Below are 19,366 nucleotides of genomic sequence, written 5' to 3' on the forward strand. Positions count from 1 at the left end.
CCGCAGTTCCTTCTCTGTAAAATGGCAACACCAGTCACCTTTCTCTTGCGGTATTTGTGAAGATCAAAGACTGTAAGGCACTCTCCGTGCTAAAAGTTGAAATCTGCTTGCACTAAACGCGTCCTGTGCAGCTCCAGGTTACACTTCCAAATCCCAGCGAGTCATAACTCTTACGGAAAGAACCTGAGAGAGGTTGACAATGGGGGACAGGAATTGGTAGCAGCATAGAACCTTCTGCCAACTAGTGCACACTGTCTTTCTCTCCCTTCCCCACCCTCAGGGCCTGGGATGTTTCAGTGGATTCCTGGCTTCTATGCTGGTGGGATACCTCTTGGCCACGCACAAGATCAACAAAGTGATGAGTGGTTACCAGGTGTTGAGGAACGCCCTTCAGTTCTTGGGTACGCTCTGTGTGCTTTGACTGTGAGGCAGAAGCCGTTTAGATCTGAGTTAGTCCTTGTTTGTGGAGACTTCGGCCCTGGACTGCAGGCTGGTCCATGGGGTCGTCTCAAATGATAGCGCCCTTCCTGGATTGTACCATTGCAGCTGGGGACAAGTATGCTTTTCACAGTTCCCCTATCTAAGAAACTGCTTGCGTGCAGGAAATGAGCATATCAGGGAGAGGAGGAGCTTACGGCCTGTTTTCCCCAATGTGCTAGAAAGGTGGCTTAGGAGTACTTAAATAAATTGAAGAGACCTATAGCCTGGTTTCCAACCTATGGCCCAGCTGGTGTCCACCAGGAAGAGAGCCTTCAGTGTGGTGGCCCCCTTCCTGTGGAACTCCCTGCCTTTGGAGGACAGGCAGGCGCCAACGTTGTGTTGCTTTTGTGCCTCCTGAAGACACTGCTATTTCGAGAGGCTTTCTCTGAGTGTCCAGCCGTGGTTTATTATGTCCAGAATCTGTTCTTTTAAAATGTTGTAATTGTTTTACTTATAGGGTTTTATTCTTTTATCTTGTTGTTCATCACTCTGAAATCTTTGATGTGGAGCAGTATATAAATATTGTAGAAATAAGAAAAAGAAAGAAAGAAAGAAAGAAAGAAAGATTCATTGCAAGGGAAATCGTAAAAAATATGATTCCTTCATCTGTGGTGCTACATTCTAGGAGGCGGGTGGAATACCATGTTATTTTCCTGATGCCACCTTCAAATGGATCCTTCTTTGGATAGCTGGTCCGCTTTTGCTGACCCTTATGTATAATTGCTAGAAAGTTATATTTTCATATATAGCGTTTCATATGTATTCATTGATATGGATATATACAAACCTATATATGTATTTAATTTTTTCCCTCTTGTTCCCCTGCTTTAGTTTTTTTTAATGTTACTTCCCTGAATGTGTACCATGGCTCTGAATCCCCTCTTCTTGCCATTAAACTCTGTTTTCCTTTCCTTTTTTGCTTCTTCTCTAAACTGTTCCCCACCGCCCCACCCACCTATCTCCTTACCTTGCTTGAACCGCCTCCACATCCCCAATCCAAATCATTTCAAACTTGCAGAGACGTTTCAAAAGTAGCAGGCTATAGCCTCTAAAGCAGGGGCGTTGAACCTCAGGCCTCTAGGCCAAATCTGACTGTCCAGAGGGGCCAGTCCAGCCTTCCAAGGTTTCCCAGGAAGCCACGCACCTTCCCCACACCCCACCTGCTTTTCCCCAACTGCTGTTTGCTTCGGGTGGTTAGCTGCTGTGTGCACAGAAGGCTGGACTAGATGGACCCTTGGTCTGATCCAGCAGGGCTCTTCCGATGGTGGCTTTCCACCGTTTGCATCCCCCCTGCCGCCCCAATTCTGAAAGGTTGAAATGCCTCTCCTAAGGCTGAGTTACTGAAACAGCTTTGAGCTGAAACAGGCTGGTATTTTTGGCCCCATCTCTTTTGCCTTCAGCCCCACCCACCAGTGCAATGGGGCCCCCGAGAGCTTCCCTGAAACGGAATTTGGCCCTTAGGCCAAAAAAGGTTCAAGACCCCGGTCTAAAGTCTCAGCATCTGCAACAGGGGAGCTTCTAATGGTGATGAGGAAGGATTTCTTCAAGCGTCTCCCTTCCCAGATGTCCCATCCTATAAATGCCACTCCCTCCAAATTCTGGGCAAGCACACTCCCCCCCCCCCCAGACCTTTGCAGCCACTCCCGAGACCCTTTGCTCTCCAGCTTCTACACTGGGATCAAGACTGTTGTTGCCTGTGTGGTTTAGGGGAAATTAACGTTCACCTTGAATGTTGCGACTGCAGCCTACGGTTCAGACTGGCTGTAACCTGGACATCTCTTCCCAGCTCTGTGAAAGGACGGTGCTCTCGCAAGCCCCAAGCCATTGTCTGACTTCGCCGTGTGTTTCTTCCTTCCTCTTTAGCAACTACGGACCTCTGTACATCTGGAATCAGCCTTGCGAAGGATGGAGACGACACACTGGTATGAGAGTGCTTCTTGTGGGCCTCGTGTTTTCCGGTTAGGGCAGGGGATGGGCTGGTCAGCCTCTTGTGGGCTTTACCCAGAACTCCTCATCTGCATTTTGTGGCTGAAAGCATAAAATTATATTTCACCTTTCTGTTGCTCTTCTGTTGATCTCATGAAGTTAAAGTTGGATAAAGAAGCGATGCCAAATTGATACGAATCTTATGACGATTATGACAGAATGATTATGACAAAATGATACGAATCTTATGAAGAGCCTTTGACAGAAAGGTGAGGCCTGGGCCTGGTAGCTGACGTGGCTGTAGCAGGGATGTCAAAGGGAGGGCGGTGCTTGTCTCCGCCCTCTGATAGTGGAAGTAGATGAGGTCAAGAGGCTGCAAGAGGGACACCACACTGGTGTGGTGGTGAATTTCGAAGTGCAGGTGCTTATCAAGGGAGTCCCCATTGCCACACCTCCAAGGAGAGGCCAAAGATTCAGGCTGCTGTGTCGATCCATATCAACACACCACTTCTAGCTGTTTTTATCCCCACCATGGGAGGCCTTTTGTAAAGCTGGCAGGTCTTGATTGCCCAGTCAAGATCAAGCCGCCCCCAAATACGCTGCAGTGCAACAGGGAATAATATGTTGTTGTCAGGGAAATTCCGCTGCTGGGAGGACTGCAGCTGAGCTCGGAGGGAACAGGGAAGTCTGAGATGGGCGGGAGATGACATCAGCAACCCTGCTAGTAAAAAAGCACTGGCGCTGCTTCCCTGTGAGTCCTGGCTCCACTACACCTCTGATGTCAGAGGGCGGGCAGCACTCGGCCCCCTCAGTATGCCCTGGAGGGCAGTCGGGGCATGTCATCTGTGGGCTCTGGGCTCCCCTTCTGTGGGCTCCCCTACGCTTCAGCTAGCAACGTCTTTCGAACCTCGGCGGTGTGCTCCTTTTCCAGCCCACGCTGACCAGCTTCCACAAGGTGTTCCAAGTGGTCTTTGTGGACCCTTCCGGGCGGGTGAACCTGTGTGCAGATATGACGGCCAGCACGTACAGACAGGTAAGGGTGGTGACCGGTTAGGCGGTGGCTGAAACACAGCAGGCTGTGATGGACGCTCCGAGGTCTGCGTGGGACCAGCATGGTCTGATTTTCCCCTGTCGATCTCCAGGTGTGGATTGTTGGCGAGTGCCACAAGCCACTCCGCTCCTGTTCAGAGAGCAAATGGACCCACATCTGAGAATCCTGAATCTGAGATGCAGATACATCTGGGGTTGCACAGTAAGATTGATCATGGACTCACCTTGCTTGAAAGGAGTAGGGATGGCGGAGAATTCCGCCACGGACTCAAATGAGTCCCAAAGAATCCGGCCTCCGGAATCCACGGCGGAACGGCACCACTCACCTCCGCCTCCCAAGGATCCCCTGCAGAACGGCACTCCTGCTCCGGATTGCTTGCGATACAGTAATGGCAGCCGCCATTACCGTTTCGCTGGGAGAAAGACAGGCGCAAATGGCGCAGTGGACACCACTTGCGGCTGTAAAGCCCTGAGTTTAACCTAATTGCAGCCGTTTACGGCTGCAGTTAGGTTAAACTCAGGGCTTTACAGCAGCAAGTGGTATCCACTGCGCCATTTGCGGCTGTCTTTCTCCCAGCAAAACGGTAATGGCAGCTGCCATTACAATATCGCAAACGATCCGGAGCAGGAGGGCGACTCCGCGGAATCCTCCCGACGTGGTGCCGCTCCAGAGGATTCCGGGGTGGGGGAGGAACCGATCACCTCCCCCCCAGGCGGATTCCCCCACGGACCGGAAGGTAGGGAATCCACCCATCCCTAGAAAGGAGCAGTTGGACCCCAACCAGCAGCTGTTTGAGGTGCTGAAAAGGGCAACCAGAACGATCAAGGGGCTGGAGCGTTTTCCTTATGTAGAAGTGCTAATGCAGCTGTGCTAACGCATATAAGGGAAGCCTGTGCTAATGCATTTAGGGTGCAATCCTATGCATGTTTTGACAGGAAAAAGTCCTACAACTCCCAGCATTCCCCAGCCAGCCTGGCTTGGGGAATGCTGGGAGTTGTAGGACTTTTTCCTGTCTAGACATGCACAGGATTGCACCCTTAGAGTGCTTTAATTGAGGGGAAAAAGACAACTGGGTATGAGCATGTGATCGAGGTCTATAAAATGACCTAAGTGCTGGAGCAAAATGGGGCAGAGGAGTTTTTCTCCTTCTCCCCTAATATTAGAACATGGGGTCCTCCAATGACATCCATTTTGGGGACAGACAAAAGGGAGGACTTCGTCACACAAGACATGCTTAACTTACGGAATGTGCCGCTGCAGGAGGTTGTGATGCCCTCTAGCTAAGCTGGCTCTAAAAGGAAATTAGACAGCTTGAAGGAGGAGGAGGAGGAGAGATCTATCAACACCTAGAACACTGCATTTGAACATGTTCATGGTGGCTAGATGGAGCCTCCATGTTCAAATGCAGTGCTAGGTGCTAGGGGGCAAGTTGCCATCAAGCCTTGCTGGTGAGCTTCTCAAAGGCATCTATTTGGCTGGAATAGGTATGGACTTTGTGGGGGTTAAGCCAGCAGGACTGTTCTTACCTCTTTGGGAATTGGCTCCAAGTTGGTTTCTAGCAGAAGTCCCGAGAATGAAAGATTTAAAGCCAGCAACTGAGACCTTGCCACCTTTTCCCTTTAATGCCTGTCAAACTGACCCGGGGATTCAGCAGGTGGGGAAAGCAGCACCTGTTGAATATCTGTCTGCCACGCAACTGTTACATGGCCTGGTACTTGGTGGGAGGAGAAAGGAGGCAGCCTTAAAGCTCATTGGCCTTGTGAAAGGGACTGGAGGTCTGATGGATCTCTGAATGGTGGCCTTATGCCTTGGCTGATGTTGCTGACCCATGAGTGAGTTTGTAGAATAGCTAGAATTTACAGGAATACCTGTAATTGAAGATTATTTTGACTCCCTATTGCTGTAGAGCATTCATGCAGCGTAGAATGATAACTTTACAAGTGCTCCCACCTTCATCGGCACAACAGCTCCGTGAGGTGGGCTGAAAGCAAGAGTGAGTTGCCCAAGGCCATCTAGAGAGTTCGGTTTGCTGAACTGGGATTTCAACCTGGCTCCCGTGTCTAGCAGAAGAAAGCTCAGAGGGAGCTTGAAGCCACAGCGATTCTGTATGCCCCTAAGACGTGTTGATGCCTTCAGACAGGGCGAAGTGTATTGCACCTGCTGATGGAGTCGACCCCTGTACGTGCTTAAACACACTCGGTTTCGCTCTTCCTTAGATCCAGTTTGAAGCCAAGCACTCCATGAAGGTTCTGGATGACAAAACTGTGGATGGATTCCAGTTGCTCTTCATGACCCCCAAGCCTCTCATCCAAGCCTTTGACCACGTGTTCCAGTATGTTCCCTGCAGGGCAATTTGAAGACGCAGAGTGGCTGACTGGACCCTGTTATTATTGGGGCAGGAGTGGGTTAAATGTGGCTTCATTGGCCCATTGTCTACTTTTGTTAGAAACCTGAAAATCCTAGATTTTTTTTAAAACTAAGGTTCTAGCTTTCTTAAAAAACAAAACAAACAGAAACAATTTTTTTTAAAAACCCCAAGGTTCTAGCCCTCATGATTGCAAAGACATGTTTAAAAGCAGGGAAGGGAAATGCAAAACAATCCAAGACAGTAATAATGTTAAAAAGACATTTTTCTTAGGGTTTTTTGTGTTTTTTTGGTACAGTAGTAAGTAACTGTTTTGAAACTAAAAAAAAAAACCCACTTACAAAATAATTGCAATTAATCATCTGTCGTGTCCAAGGGTGGTGCATGTTTCATAATACCTCACCACTAATGTGGAATTTTACCTTGGGAATAGAATTCAGTCTCCCCCCCCCCTTTAGTCTCTGATTTCGTTTTTAAAATAAAAAAGCAGCCTTCTAGCCCTTAAGGCAGTAGCGTTTTTGCTGCAATCTTGTGTACGGGCTGAAAAAGTGCAGGGTGTGACATAGTGCATAGAAATCAGCTTCCTGAGTGTTAGTTTTCATTTAAAAAGAATTTCTAGTCCTTATTACAGCAGTGATAGGTTTGAATATATAGGCAACATCTGGTGAAACCTCAGAAGCTGGGAAAGGAGTGGTGGGGTGGAGCAGGAAGTCCTGTAGGCGGGACTTCCATGCCTGGAAAACTGTTTTGTGCCTGCCTTCCTATGACCTGCAAAAGCAGGATTGGGGGGCGGGGGAGTAGAGATATGTAAAGCTGAGAGCAGGCTGTGGTTCAGCAGCTGAGCACCTGCTTTGCTTGCAGAAAGTCTCAGGTTCAGTCCTCAGCATCTCCAGTTGCAAGGATCAGGTAGCAGGTGCTGGAAATTACCTCTGCCAGAGATGCCAGACAGCTTCAGCCAGTCAGAGTAGACAGAGTAGGCGACCTGCAGCCCTCAGCATGAGGTTGGTTCAGACCGCCAGCAAGAGCAATTTGTCCCTTTCCTGGCAGCCGGCTGTGTGGGAAGGATGGGGGTGGGAGAGAGAAAAGGGAGTGGCGGAAAGAGAAAAGGGGTGACCCACCCAGCTTTGGCTCAGGCCTGCCCACCACTGGCTTTGGCCCCACCCACACCAACATGTGGCCCCCGACAGATGACCCACAAGGGGATGTGGCCCTCGAGAGAAAAAGCGTTGCCCACCCTGGAGTAGACTATACTGGCCTAGAAGGACCATTGATCTGACTCCACCCTCGATCACTGATCCATCCTGGCCAGTGTGCAAGTATAGCTTCAAAAACAGGTTCATTTGCATAATGTATACATTTTGCGGAATTCTGCTTTTCTTGGGGTTGACCTTGAGTTTGCCCAGCGTAGGATGTTGTTTTCTTTTCCCTTTTAAATGGCCATGTGCTCACAGCCTGGGCAAAGGTGCTCATGGCATCCACCCCAAGCAGTGGCTGAGTCTCCTCCTCTTGCCTCAGCCTCAGGCACGTCGCGAAGCTGCAGGCCGCCTGCAAGAAGATGCAGCTTCTAAACGAACTGATGGACCGGGGTGGGAACTATGTGGCAGCCACTCTGCCTTTCCTCCTCGGCTTGCTGGAACGTGGGCTGGCCCGGAGGATCCTGTTGCTGGCCCACCGTCTTCCCCAGACTCCACCGGTAATTTTACTTCAGATAGTGTTTCTCCTGCGTTTCTGCTAAAAAAGACAGCGCTCAAGGTGGAAACAGCTGTCCCTGCCCACAGTACTCACCCGATCTCCTGTAGCTTCCACTTTATTTTTCTGGTCTTTTCATATTTATTTATTTATTTAAATATTAGTAGGCCACAAGGCACATTAGGTTTAAAGCAACTATCATTTAAGTAAAAAGCAGCCATTTGAAACAGCGGTCTAAAAACAAATTCACCAGCCGGCAACACATGATTGTCAAATTAATTCACACAATGTAAAACCGTTTCAAATCAGCAGCATTATAAATGCTTTTAGAGAAGGCAACCCAAAGGAAATGGGTTTTCAGAGTCAGGACCTGTTTAAAAGACTGTACTGAAGAGGCCATAGAGATATGACTTGGGGACAGTTTGACAACCATGGGGCCACCACTGAAGAGACCCTAGCTCTCATATCTGCCAACCTGATTGGTCCTATAGGTGGGCCTCCACGCAGGGCCCATGAAGTTGACCTCAGGGCCCAGGCAGCCTCATACAAGTGAAGGCCTCAAATAACCTGGCCCCAAACCATTCAGGGCTGTCAATCTCCTAAAGTCCTAAATGGTCCAGGCCCTGAAAATCCAGAGAACTCTTCCAAGCTCCTCTTCTTCCCTTCTCTGTCCAAATCTTGAGGGTGATGAGAAAGGCCCTGTTGTGGGTGCCCCTGCAGTCTAAATCTCAGGGCTTCTCCGCAGTGACGCCCCCTCTGTGTAACTCCCTTCCAAGGGAGATCGGTCTGGCCAGCCCACAGTTTTTAAAAAGACACTGAAGATCTTCCTTATTCCTTTTTCCCAGGACCTTTTACAATCTACAGCAGGGGTGGGCAACAGGCAGCCTGCGAGGGTGCTTGTGACCCCCGAGGTCTCCCAGAATTGTAAAGATTTTTTTTTAAGGTATTCAATGCAGGCCTTTTGACCCCTTTTTTACCCCTTTGGTGCTCCATAGCTACTATGGAGCACCAAAAAGGTCAAAATTGGCTTGCAAACAAGCTAATGTTGACCCTTTTGGTGCTCCATAGCCACTACACATGCTTTTTAAAAATTATTGTTTTCAGCACAATGCAGGTGTGTGTGGGGGGGGCACAGGGGGTGGGTTGGGGGGGGTGAAAATGGCCCCAGGACCTCCCAAACTTGCCCACCCCTGCTTTACAGCAGCAACTGCTGCATGTCTGGATATTAAGGCTCAGGCAGGGTGTGCTGTGTGTGTTGTCGCTCCTGCACTGATGCTTTCTTCATTTAGTGTCGAATGTTGTGCCCACGTTGGTCGTGCAGTTTTTTCTAGCAGGTTTTCAATGGGATTTAAGGTGGTGTAAGCCAGGGGTGGGCAGAAAGTAGATCGCCAGATGTTTTAGAAACCTCTGCCAGCATGGCCACTGGTCAGGGATGCTGGGAGTTGACGTCCAAAACATCTGAAGATCTGCTTCCTGCCCACCCCTGGTGGAAGCCACTTCAGGCTGAAAAACGTGTGGCTGAAAAAAGCGGGGAGGACATGCATGCACAACCAGTACCAGCTGGTGGCAAGGTGGCTGGGCAAAGAACCTGCCCTCAAACAGCCTCCAGAGATCCAGTGCTCTGTATTTTCCAGAGCCTTCTGATCTTGGAAATGGTTCTTGTGGAATGGAGGAGTCCCTGGTTTCCCACCAGTGTGCCCTTGACCTGTGCATGGACTGACTTTGGGCCCAAGCCAAGCTGTAGGGCCCCTGTTGTGCATGCAGAAAGTCCTCAGGTTCAATCCTTGGCTTTTCCAGCAACATGGAACTTGTCTGCAAAAGACCCATCTTTGCCCTAGAATCTAGGGGTGCAGACCTTCAGGCCTGAGGACAAAGTCTGGCCTGCCTGGGGTCTCAGTCTGGCACTCTGGGGTTCCTCCAGAGTCATGCCCCTTCTCCTGGCCCCGCTCAGTTCCACCAACCACTGGTCCTTTGGTGGTTTCCCAGCACCTATTTTAAAAGATTGAAATGCCTAAGGCTAATTGATTGGCAGTCAAAGCTTCATCCTAAGGTATGCTCATAGTTTGGGCCACGCCTCTTTTGTCTTTGGCCCTGCCCATCACTGGAATGGGGCCCCCGAGAGCTTCTTCAAAACAGAATTTGGCCCTCTGGCTAAAAGGGGTTCTACACCCCTGCCCTAGACTTCGGGAAGCAGCTGCCAGACAGAGGACCGTGCTGGGCGAGGTGGTGGATGATTTTGTCAGCACCAGACAGTGTGAGGGAGCTTCAGACACGGGGAAGGGCCCCATAGCTCAGTGGCTGAGCACATGTTTTGCATACAGAAAGATCCACGTTCAGTTCCCAGCATTTCCAGTTGAAAGGATCTAAACTAGTATTTTGTGGAGGGGCAAGGGTTAGGTAAACCAATACGCCTTCCATGAACTGGTAATTTGGTTCGGTATCACCAAACATTGCGTTCCTCGGTCAGACGTCCAAAATTTCATGGAGTTGTAATCTCTGCACATAGCGTTGGGCTTAAGAGATGCGAATAATGACGGTGTGGTTGTCTCTCTCTTTCACGGGCTAAAACTGGGTTACTACGGGAGATGAGTAGGGGATTATGTTTAGTTTCACGTTGGTAATATCACAGGCTTAAAAAAAAACCCTATAAAAACCGCGTTGGGGGTGGAGGCTGCTTTCCTTCATTGATGAGGAAAAAGCACTATGCATTCTCAGATGCACTCCTCTTGCTACTGCATGTACCATGGCTGAGTGCTGGCATTAAAATAGGATCTGGGGCTCAGTCCTGACCTCAGCTGAGAACCTCTCCCAAATACTGTTGGGTGGTGGGTGTGTGCATGTGCATGCAGAAGCTCAAGAAGGATACTCCAGCTGTAGCCTATTGTGGGGAAATGTGTGGGGGGTTGTGGGCATCTGGCCGGCTCACCTAATTTGCTCCTCCCATTCTCCCCCCCCCCCCAGTGGTCAATCAGCGCTGATCCCCCCAAGCACAAAGATGCTGGGTCCCTGTCGTTTGGGCTTTTGCTGAGCCCCGATTTTGCTAACAGCGTTTTGGAGAGGGGACCTGAAGCAGACAGACCTGGGGTGAGTGCTCCTGGCGCCCTCTGTTGGGTACCCAAGTGGTTTCCTGCTGCCTCTTGTCTCCATCTTGTATGCAGAGCCTAACAGGCACGGCCCCTCCGTTGGCTTCAGTGGGCCTTTTTCAAGACACAGTCCACAAAGACGTTCTCTTCTTGCTCTCCCTTTCTGTGAGAAATTAGATCTTGCCAACTTATTCGCTGCCATGTTTTACTTCCTTACTAACATCTGAAAAGTTAGACTTTGTGTTCCATTTTATTCTTTAAAACTCAAAATCCCTTCTTATTTTTTTGGCATCGTTTGAAAACAGGATTAGAGGTATTTCTATGAAGACAATCAGCATCATAATGCTATCTTTATATTTCAAATTTTTTTCTCCACATTTATTCTTCTGCAGTGGTTGAAAAGCAAATTGACTGAAATTAACTCGTACATATATCTGCGCAGGCACAGGAAATGTGTGTCTGCCCCACAGGCTCTTTTTTTTTCCTTTGTTTAAATAATTGCGTTAATACATAAAAATGAATTAAGGAAGCAATCTTATGTGTGTTTAAGCAGAAAAAGTTCTTACAATTCCCAGCATTAGCCAGCCATGCTAGTACAGCTGAGAGTTGTAGGACTTCTTCTGCCTAAACATGCATAGGATTGCACCTTAAAAGACATTTAAACAAAGCAAGCATAAGAAGAAAAAAGGAGAACCTTTATTTATGTGTGTCGTCCCACCCCGTCGTCGTCCCCCGCCCTGATATCTCTTCTTGCAGGCAATGGAGTTTCGGCAGTTCTGGGGGGAGCGGTCAGAGCTGAGGCGTTTCCAAGATGGCGGCATCTGTGAGGCGGTTTTGTGGGATGCACCAAACATGAGCCAGAAGCGCCACATTCCAGAGCAGATCATTCGTCACCTCTTGCAGTTGTGAGTACCATAGGGCGACTCCATTTCGGAGTAACCCAAAGGAGGATAAGTTAGAGGTGTAATTGGGTTACTGATGGGATAATGGGTCCTTCCTCATCCTGTGGGAAGCTGTGGCAGATGCTCGCCATCTAAAATGGCAGCACTTCCGGTGACACATCCTGTCAGTGGAACCCAACTGGAGATCTGTCAGAACAGGCCTTATGGTGGCCCAGGCCTGGTAATCCAGAGGTGAGGGCACCCTCCTTACGTGCGCATGCATTCTCTCACACACTTTCCTCATTCACACACTCTCCACTCAGCTTTCCTTCCATGCTGCCTGGAGAAGAGGCTCCTTTTTCTCCCACCCTATCATGGAAGGAAAGCGAGCTACTAGGATGTGAACAGACCAGTTTGTTTCTCCTCTAGCAGCTTGCTTTCCTTCCACGCTAGGCTGGATCAAAGGGAGGTTTGGGAGACGCTATCTACTGTCTTCAGAAGTCTTAGCAGCAGCCTCAACGTTTTTTTCCAGCTGCGAAATCAGCGGTGGGGGAACTTCGGAGGGGGGTTCCTGGGATCTTGTGAGCCACATGCAGCCTGCGGGTTGCCCCTATGTCTGGCAGTCAGTAATAAGAGGTAGGAGCACCTTCTGTGTAGCAAAAGGCTAGTCTGTTTGGGGCTTCTTAGTTTAGGAAAAAGCTAAGCAGGGTTTTTATAGAATTATGAACAGTATAGAGAGGAGAGAGATAATGTTTTGCGTTCGTAACACTGGAACATGATAGGAACTTGTGAGCAGGATTTATACATTTGGGGGGGGGGACCTTTGGCCTTCCAGATGTTCTTGGAGTTGAAACTGGGACCACACAAAGCATCCTTCCATAGTTATTTGATGAAACAGTTTGGCTTTGAGTACAGGACGAGCAAAAGGAAAGGGGTTCCTTACACAACTTGTCATTGAAGTCACTCGCTACCAGATGAAGTGGCTGTGGCTTTAAAAAGGGATTAGCCAAATTCACGGAGGATAGGTCTGTTATCGCCAAGGGGGCCCATTAGCCTTGGTGATGAAATGAAACCTCCATTTCCTGAAACCATGTGCCTCTTGAGCACCAGATGCCGGGCAGAAAGCACAGGGCATGGCTGTTGCATCAGGATGAGCTCAGGACACGGAATAACGGGCTCAAGTGACAGGAAGCCAGATTCCGGCTGAACATCAGGAAAAACTTCCTGACTGTTAGAGCAATACGGCAATGGAACCGATTCCCTAGGGAGGCGGTGGGCTCTCCCACACTGGAGGCATTCAAGATGAGGCTGGACAGCCACCTGTCAGGGATGCTCTGACTTGGAGTCCTGCATTGAGCAGGGGGGTGGACTCGATGGCCTTGTAGGCCCTGTCCAGCCCTACTGTTCTATGATTCTATGATGTACTTATGAGATTCCTAGAAGCATCAAGCTGATGCTGACCATTGTTGGAAACAGGATCCTGGATGAACTGAAGTGGTCTGAGCTGGCAAAGCAATTCAGGTGGCAGCAGGAGCTGGTGCTCCTCAGGCTGTGCTACCATAACATCCTTCATCACCAAGGCCACACTTAAGCGTGGGCATTGCTTGGGCTTGGAGCACGGCTGTTGTTCTCCGCCCTAACAGAAGGCGGGCCAGATTCTTCATACGAAAACCCGAGAATTCTGCAGCCTGCTTCTGAGGTTTCACTGGGCATTGTGCCCGCACTGGGCCTCAAACTCTTCTTGATAGCTTAACACTGCTAGAAAATTCCTTTAAAAAGGAAGGGGAACTTGATTATGAGGATGGCCTGTGGTCCCTGCTTAACTGTCCCTCTTGGTTTGCTTTTCTCTGACCCTTCAGACACATGGACATTCCAGACTCTTCCATCTGTTACACAGGCGCCTTGGTGGAGACTGTGATCAAACTGGGTCGCGAGGTAAGATCTGCCTTTCTCTCCTTCCCTCCATGGGTGAATTCCTGCGTGTCTGTCAGAAGGGCCAGCACATGAGAGATTCAGGCCTCCGATCGTCTGTGTTGCAGCCTTTTCCAACTTGGTGCCCTCCAGATGTGTCGGACTACAACTCCCATAATCCTCAGCCAGCTATGTGAGATGGTCTGTCTGAGCAACACAGGTTTGGGAGGAGGAAGGAGAAATGAAATCCCTAAACTGAAGAGGGAAACTCTTGCCCCTCTGTGACCTGGTTCAGATGTAATGACAGTCCACAGTACAGGTTGAGTACAGTTTTTTGCTGAATCGTGGGTTGTTGTTCTGTGCAAACCCTGCAGTACAGTTTAACTCTGAGTTGTTAACCATGAACAACCCAGAGTTCACAGCCCAGCAACAAACCATGGGTTCTCTTCCTGGGTTGTTCATAGTTAACAACTCAGAGGTAAACCATAGTGCAGGGTTCACACGTGACAGCGAGCCACGATTCAACAACAACCCATACTCAACCCATACTCTGTGTTGTCGTTACATGTGTTGTCATTACAGGCTGCTGTGTGCGTTGCATGCATCCCTTAAAGAATCAGAATGGGAGGGACATCATATGTCACCTTGACCAAACTCTCACCCTGCACCCTTAGCGTCTCCAACGGGCTGATCCATTCTTTCCATCAAAACCGTCCAAGGAAAGTGATCGTGCACCTTCCCTGCTAGGTAGTTCTCTCTTAGAACCAAGAGATGCTTCAAAAGGCTTGCCTGGGTCTGCCTTTTGTAGCTTAGCCTCATTGTTTCTCATCCTGCAAGCAGTGAGAAAGATGAACCAATGCTCTACTTTTTCTTTCTTAAGCCCTGTTTGGAAACTGTAGCTGTGCTCTCCTTCCCTATCCCATCTCATTTTTTCTCTAGGCTAAACATGCCAGTTCTTCAGCCTGTCTTTGTAGGATTTGCCTTTTAAGACTCTCTTATTCTTTGCTTCTCTGTGTGCATTTCAATGTAGAAAAATGGGATAACAATCAAATGAGATAATAAGAAAATAAACTGATCATCTGAATATGTCCCACCATGAGCAACCTTGCATACACCATTATCTTTTTCTGGCCTGCCCTCCCTTTATTCAAGTGATCCAACTAGTTCTAAAGCAGCTTTCCCCAACCTGGGGAAGATATGGCAGACTACAACTCCCATCAGTTGGCCAGGCTGGTTGGGAATGGTGGGAGTTGAATTCCAGCACATCTGGAGGACCCCAAGTTTTGGGAACACCGTTCGGATTTCTGTAAAACAAAAAAGGCTACACACAACCACACAAAACCGGCTTGAATGTTGGTGTCTGAAATGAACAGGGTGTACATCAGGTCTTTCCAGCAGTACTATGGCTTTGCAGGTGTGAGGCCAAACTAGACAATATATGTTAAATGTGTGAAGGCCTTTGATAGGTCTGTTTTTTAAACAGCAGTTGTAGGGGGTGGTCTAACCATGATTGGGAGGCTAACTCTCCCCCCGCACAGGCACGCGCACGCACACGCACGCACACACTGTATTCCCAACAAAAATCCCCCCTTCTTATTTGACGGGTTCTGTCCTGGGATGATTAGCTGTCCCCTCCAAAGCTGCTTTTTGTTGGGACCATTGCACGGGGGGGCATCCCGTGGTTATCTCCAATCACAGATTGGAGAGAACATGTGGATTCCTCTCCCCTGCCTCCTCTTCATGCGTCCAGGCTAGGGAGCAGGGCTTGGGGAGGGGAGGGGACCCACGGAGGGTGCCCAACCCTCCACAGGCTCAGTTAGGCCTGCAGGCCCACTCTCCTCACACCACAGTCCTGATCTTGATGAAGGCCCACAGCTGCTATTGGAAAAAACAGGCATCCTATGAAAAGCGTTCACAAATTTAACATTCCCTCTAGTTTGGTCCCTCTTATTCTCACGTGAAGGGCAGTAATAGATGGTGTCGGCACAAAACGGCTGGGGTCCCCTTCCGTTTACAATGACTAGTTTGGCCTAGAGGTGGCGCCCTTAATCTGTGGTATTTCTGTCTGCGTTGGGCAAGAAAACTGCCGAAATCCAGGGTTTCTCCCAAGCCACTGGATGGTCCTGTAGTACAGGCACCTGGCGTTGCATTCTGCCCCGATTCTGTCCCATGTGCACTTTGCATCATCTCCTTCCACATTTAGGCACTGTCTGTGGAGGGCAGCCTTCTTTCTCTCCTCCAGCTGCCAGAGAGAAGACCATGCCTTCAGTTTGCTCTGAGAGGGGGTACTCGGATGACCGGCTGATTGACCCTATTCATTAGCAGGGGAAAATGGAAGATATTGTACGCTATTGCAGATATTCTACCCTATATAATGTTCCTCGAGCCAGGTCTTGGAAAGATATCCTTGAAAACTGCTCCAGCTTTAGTGGAACCAACAAGATTTGTCTCTTGCTATAACCTGGATAAACTTATTTATCTGTATTATACGCCCTGTAGGTTGTGTTTATTGGGTTGGCAGCCTATAAGATGCTCTGTAATTTTGTACTGAGCTGCTATTTCCTGCCAGGCAGACGATTTACAATAACCATAACCTTAGATTTTGCCAAAATGTAGATTAGTCTGATTTATTCCCTGTTGCTGTCATTCAGCCTTGATATTATCTAGTTCTTGTCTGCCAGTGTATTATTAGCCATAATGGCGTTTTTCTGGTAGCTTTTGGTTTTGAACACATAAACAATTGTGACAGCCCTGGGCAGTATTTGACGTCGTTGACGGCAGGTATTCCAAAGGAAGGCAGCTGAGACCCAAATAACATGTTATGTTGATTGCGCAGAGTGTAACTCAGGGTTATCTTTTTGTTTACTCTAGTGTAAGTGCATGCATCCCTGATTCAGATAGGGACCACCACGCTCTGGGAGAGGATTAAACCACTGTTTGCTGCTCCAAATCCCTCTCCTGCAGGAGGATTAACAAAAGAAAACTTTCAATAGTTGTCAAGGGAGATTTTTTATGTTAACGCCCCCCCCCCCCCATGCAAAAGGTGTGTGTGTGTAGGGGGGAAAGGTTTAATCCTCCTCTCCTGGAGCCTAATTAGGGAGATGTGTGCTTACACTAGAGTAAACAAGATAACCCCGAGCTACGCCCTACGCAGTTACTGTAATGTGTAGTTTGGCTCTTAGAAGAAAGGAACTGGGAACAGCGGAGAGGTAGAAAGTCCAATACAGCCCTCCTCAGCCCGGTTCCCTCCAGATGTTTTGGCCAATGGTCAGGAATGCTGGGAGTTGTAGTCCAAAACATCTGGAGGGCACCAGGTTGGAGAAGACGCCGCTCTGCTCCATGCCAGGGTGCAGGTCCAGAGATAAGGAGCTGAAGCCCGTGAGAACTGGCCTGCTTCGTGAGGCCAGGGTTCCACTAGCAGGCCCAGAATTCTCCGTCCAAAGCAGTCAGGCCAGCGGAGGTGTCTACAGTGTCAGTGGGGCGGTGAAGCCACTCAGTCAGAACCAGTCAGAACTCTAAAGGAGCTATCCAAAGGATCTATCCAAGGAGCTGTCCAAGGCGCTCTGCACCTTGGGTAGCTCCTTTAGAGTTCTGACTGAAACCCAGAGCGGCTTCACCCTAGTGACATCGGAGCCACCAGCCCTCACCGAGCCAGCCTGTTGCCTCAGGGATGCCAGTAAACAAGGCATGTAGGTGCCTGTCCTGCCCGATCGTGTGTCCCCAGTACCTGGTGCTCAAAGGCAGAGTGCCTCTCAACAAGGGTGTTGTCTGTCTATTTTTTAAAATCCTTTATACGATGCTTTTTGAAAAGCAGTCCACAAATTTAAACAGGAACAATAATAATAAAGCATCCGTAAAATCAAACAGCACAGCAACAAAATCCACACGAGGGCCAGAACAGAAACAGCTCGTTTCCAAAGGCCAAAAGGCTGTTGCCAGTTTTTAGGCGAATCCTTTGGCACCTGGAGGCCGTCGCAGGTCGGCGTCTTGTTGGTTTTCATGCCTACACCGGCCGGGTGCTGTATTTGTGGCCCAGAATGCAGTACGTAAATAATTCAAGAGAGAACTAAGAGGAAAAGCTTCCTATCATTTTGTTGGCCGTTTTCTAGTCGCTTATTCATTTCTGAGGCGGAGCGGCCGCCTTCATGGATTACCGCTGGATTTGTGCCATTAAGCTGTCTTTCTCTGCCTGTGTGTCTGGGGTTGTCCGCAGCCAACGGGCACCGGCGAGGAGGCCATGGTGAGCCTGGTCCGATCCTTCGATGACCTGAGCCGCAAGTTGTGGAACCTGGAGGGGATGCCGCTGACGGTGACAGCTGTGCAGGGGGCCCACCCAGCTCTTCGATACACAGACGTGAGTGGCCCCTAGAAGGGGGCTGGAGGAGGACACATCTGGTTTATTTGAGGGTGTCTTCCTGGGCCGCCTTGTGGCAGAACGCATGTCTCCGCAGCACTGCTTTTGCAGTGATTTCCATGGAAGGCAGACACGGGGGTGGGGGGCGGGAATCTTGCAGCAGGGTTTGGGTGTCCAGGTAGAATGTTCCGAGCCAATCCTGCAGCTGGCAGGAATCTGGTATCTCCTGCTTTATGGGTCCTTCATGAAAACAGCCATATGAACAAATAAAGCCGTCTTCTCTTGAGGGAGACTACTGGTCCAGCTATCCCAATATTGTCCCTACTTTGTCCTTCCCAGCCCTGCTCAACACAGGGGTGCAGAACATCAGGCCCGGGGGCCGGATTTGGCCTGCCTCAGGCCCCAACCCAGCAGCCACGCCCCTTTCCTCTGAACAGTTGGTGGTTTCCTGTCTTTTGTGCAGTTCTTCCCCCGTTCTCAAAGGCTGAAACGTCTCCCCTAAGGCTTCATTACTGGCGCTAAGTGCTTTAAGCTAAGACAGGCTGGTATGTTTGGTAATTTTGGCCCCGCCCCCTTTCCCTCACCCCTTTTGCCGTGCCCATCACTGGAATGTGGCCCCTGAGGGCTTCTCCAGAATGGAATTTGGGCCTCCAGGCAGGGATGTACGGACTGTGTTTCGTGGATTGTCCATCTATGTTTCATGGATTGCCAGGTGCCTTTTGTTCCGTCTTCCGCTCACAGATGGATGCACATTTTTTGTTTTGGTCATGTGGAAAAATATGCAAGTAGTTACATAAAAATTTACATAAGTGTTTACATAATTTACCTTAGTACGTAACATTTAGCATACTGTCCCCCCTTCCATTCAACCTTCCTCAGCAAAAAGGTACATATTTTCCTACGAATTGATATGTGTAAATTTTGGGAAAGTAAAAACATGATCCAAAAATCCAGACTCTGCACAGCCTGTAGGGGTTGCCCCACAGTGGATCCTGCAGGTTGGATTCTTAGAAATCTGAGCTCATTTTAGTCTGTCTCGAATTTCTCCAGCATGCCTAGCCTCAGGCCGAAAGAGGCTCTGCACCCCTGTTTTAGCAGCAGACACCAGGGATTGAACCTGTGACTTTCTGCACATGAGGCTTGTGGCTACACTCCCCTCCCTTTTAAACGAAGCAATTTCTCTGTTTTGAAACATGGGCTTGTCTCAGCCTTCAGGCCAAGTCCTCTCACACCCAAAGTGAGAATCCTGCCCCTTGTCTAACAACTTGCACAGACAGGAAGGAGGTTCTCCAGAACAAACCAAGAGGCAAAAGGAATGAACTGTTAATTACTATCTTTAGTTGTTTGAATCCTCCGTTCTTTGATTTTCTTTCCATGCATGCATATAAGAACATAAGAGCTGTGCTGGATCAGACCCAGGGTCCATCTAGTCCAGCATTCTGTTCACACAGTGCCCAACCATCTGTCACCCAGGAACCCACAAGCAGGGCATGAGTGCAACAGCACCCTCCCGCCCATGTTCCCCAGCAACTGGTGTACACAGGCTCACTGCCTCTGGTACTGGAGGTCGCATATAGCCATCAGGACTAGTAGCCATGGATAGCCTTCTTCTCCAGGAACTTGTCT

At 49.2% G+C, this 19,366-nt stretch overlaps 1 protein-coding gene across 2 annotated transcripts in view; it reads left to right on the forward strand.

The window, feature by feature from the left end:
- Positions 1–19,366, forward strand: part of NOL6 (nucleolar protein 6) — an 81,467-nt gene that overhangs the window by 14,510 nt on the left and 47,591 nt on the right. For both annotated transcript variants that reach the window (XM_084832814.1, XM_084832815.1), the window contains 9 exons: positions 281–401; positions 2,344–2,402; positions 3,338–3,439; positions 5,674–5,789; positions 7,338–7,515; positions 10,473–10,595; positions 11,351–11,499; positions 13,335–13,410; positions 17,600–17,740. In XM_084832814.1, coding sequence (XP_084688940.1) covers positions 281–401; positions 2,344–2,402; positions 3,338–3,439; positions 5,674–5,789; positions 7,338–7,515; positions 10,473–10,595; positions 11,351–11,499; positions 13,335–13,410; positions 17,600–17,740 — 1,065 coding nt within the window. The remainder of the gene's footprint in view (positions 1–280; positions 402–2,343; positions 2,403–3,337; positions 3,440–5,673; positions 5,790–7,337; positions 7,516–10,472; positions 10,596–11,350; positions 11,500–13,334; positions 13,411–17,599; positions 17,741–19,366) is intronic.

This window comes from Heloderma suspectum, chromosome 2 (genome assembly GCF_057233095.1).
Source record: "Heloderma suspectum isolate Gila_16-S chromosome 2, 16-S_ref, whole genome shotgun sequence".
Classification (NCBI taxonomy): domain Eukaryota; kingdom Metazoa; phylum Chordata; class Lepidosauria; order Squamata; family Helodermatidae; genus Heloderma; species Heloderma suspectum.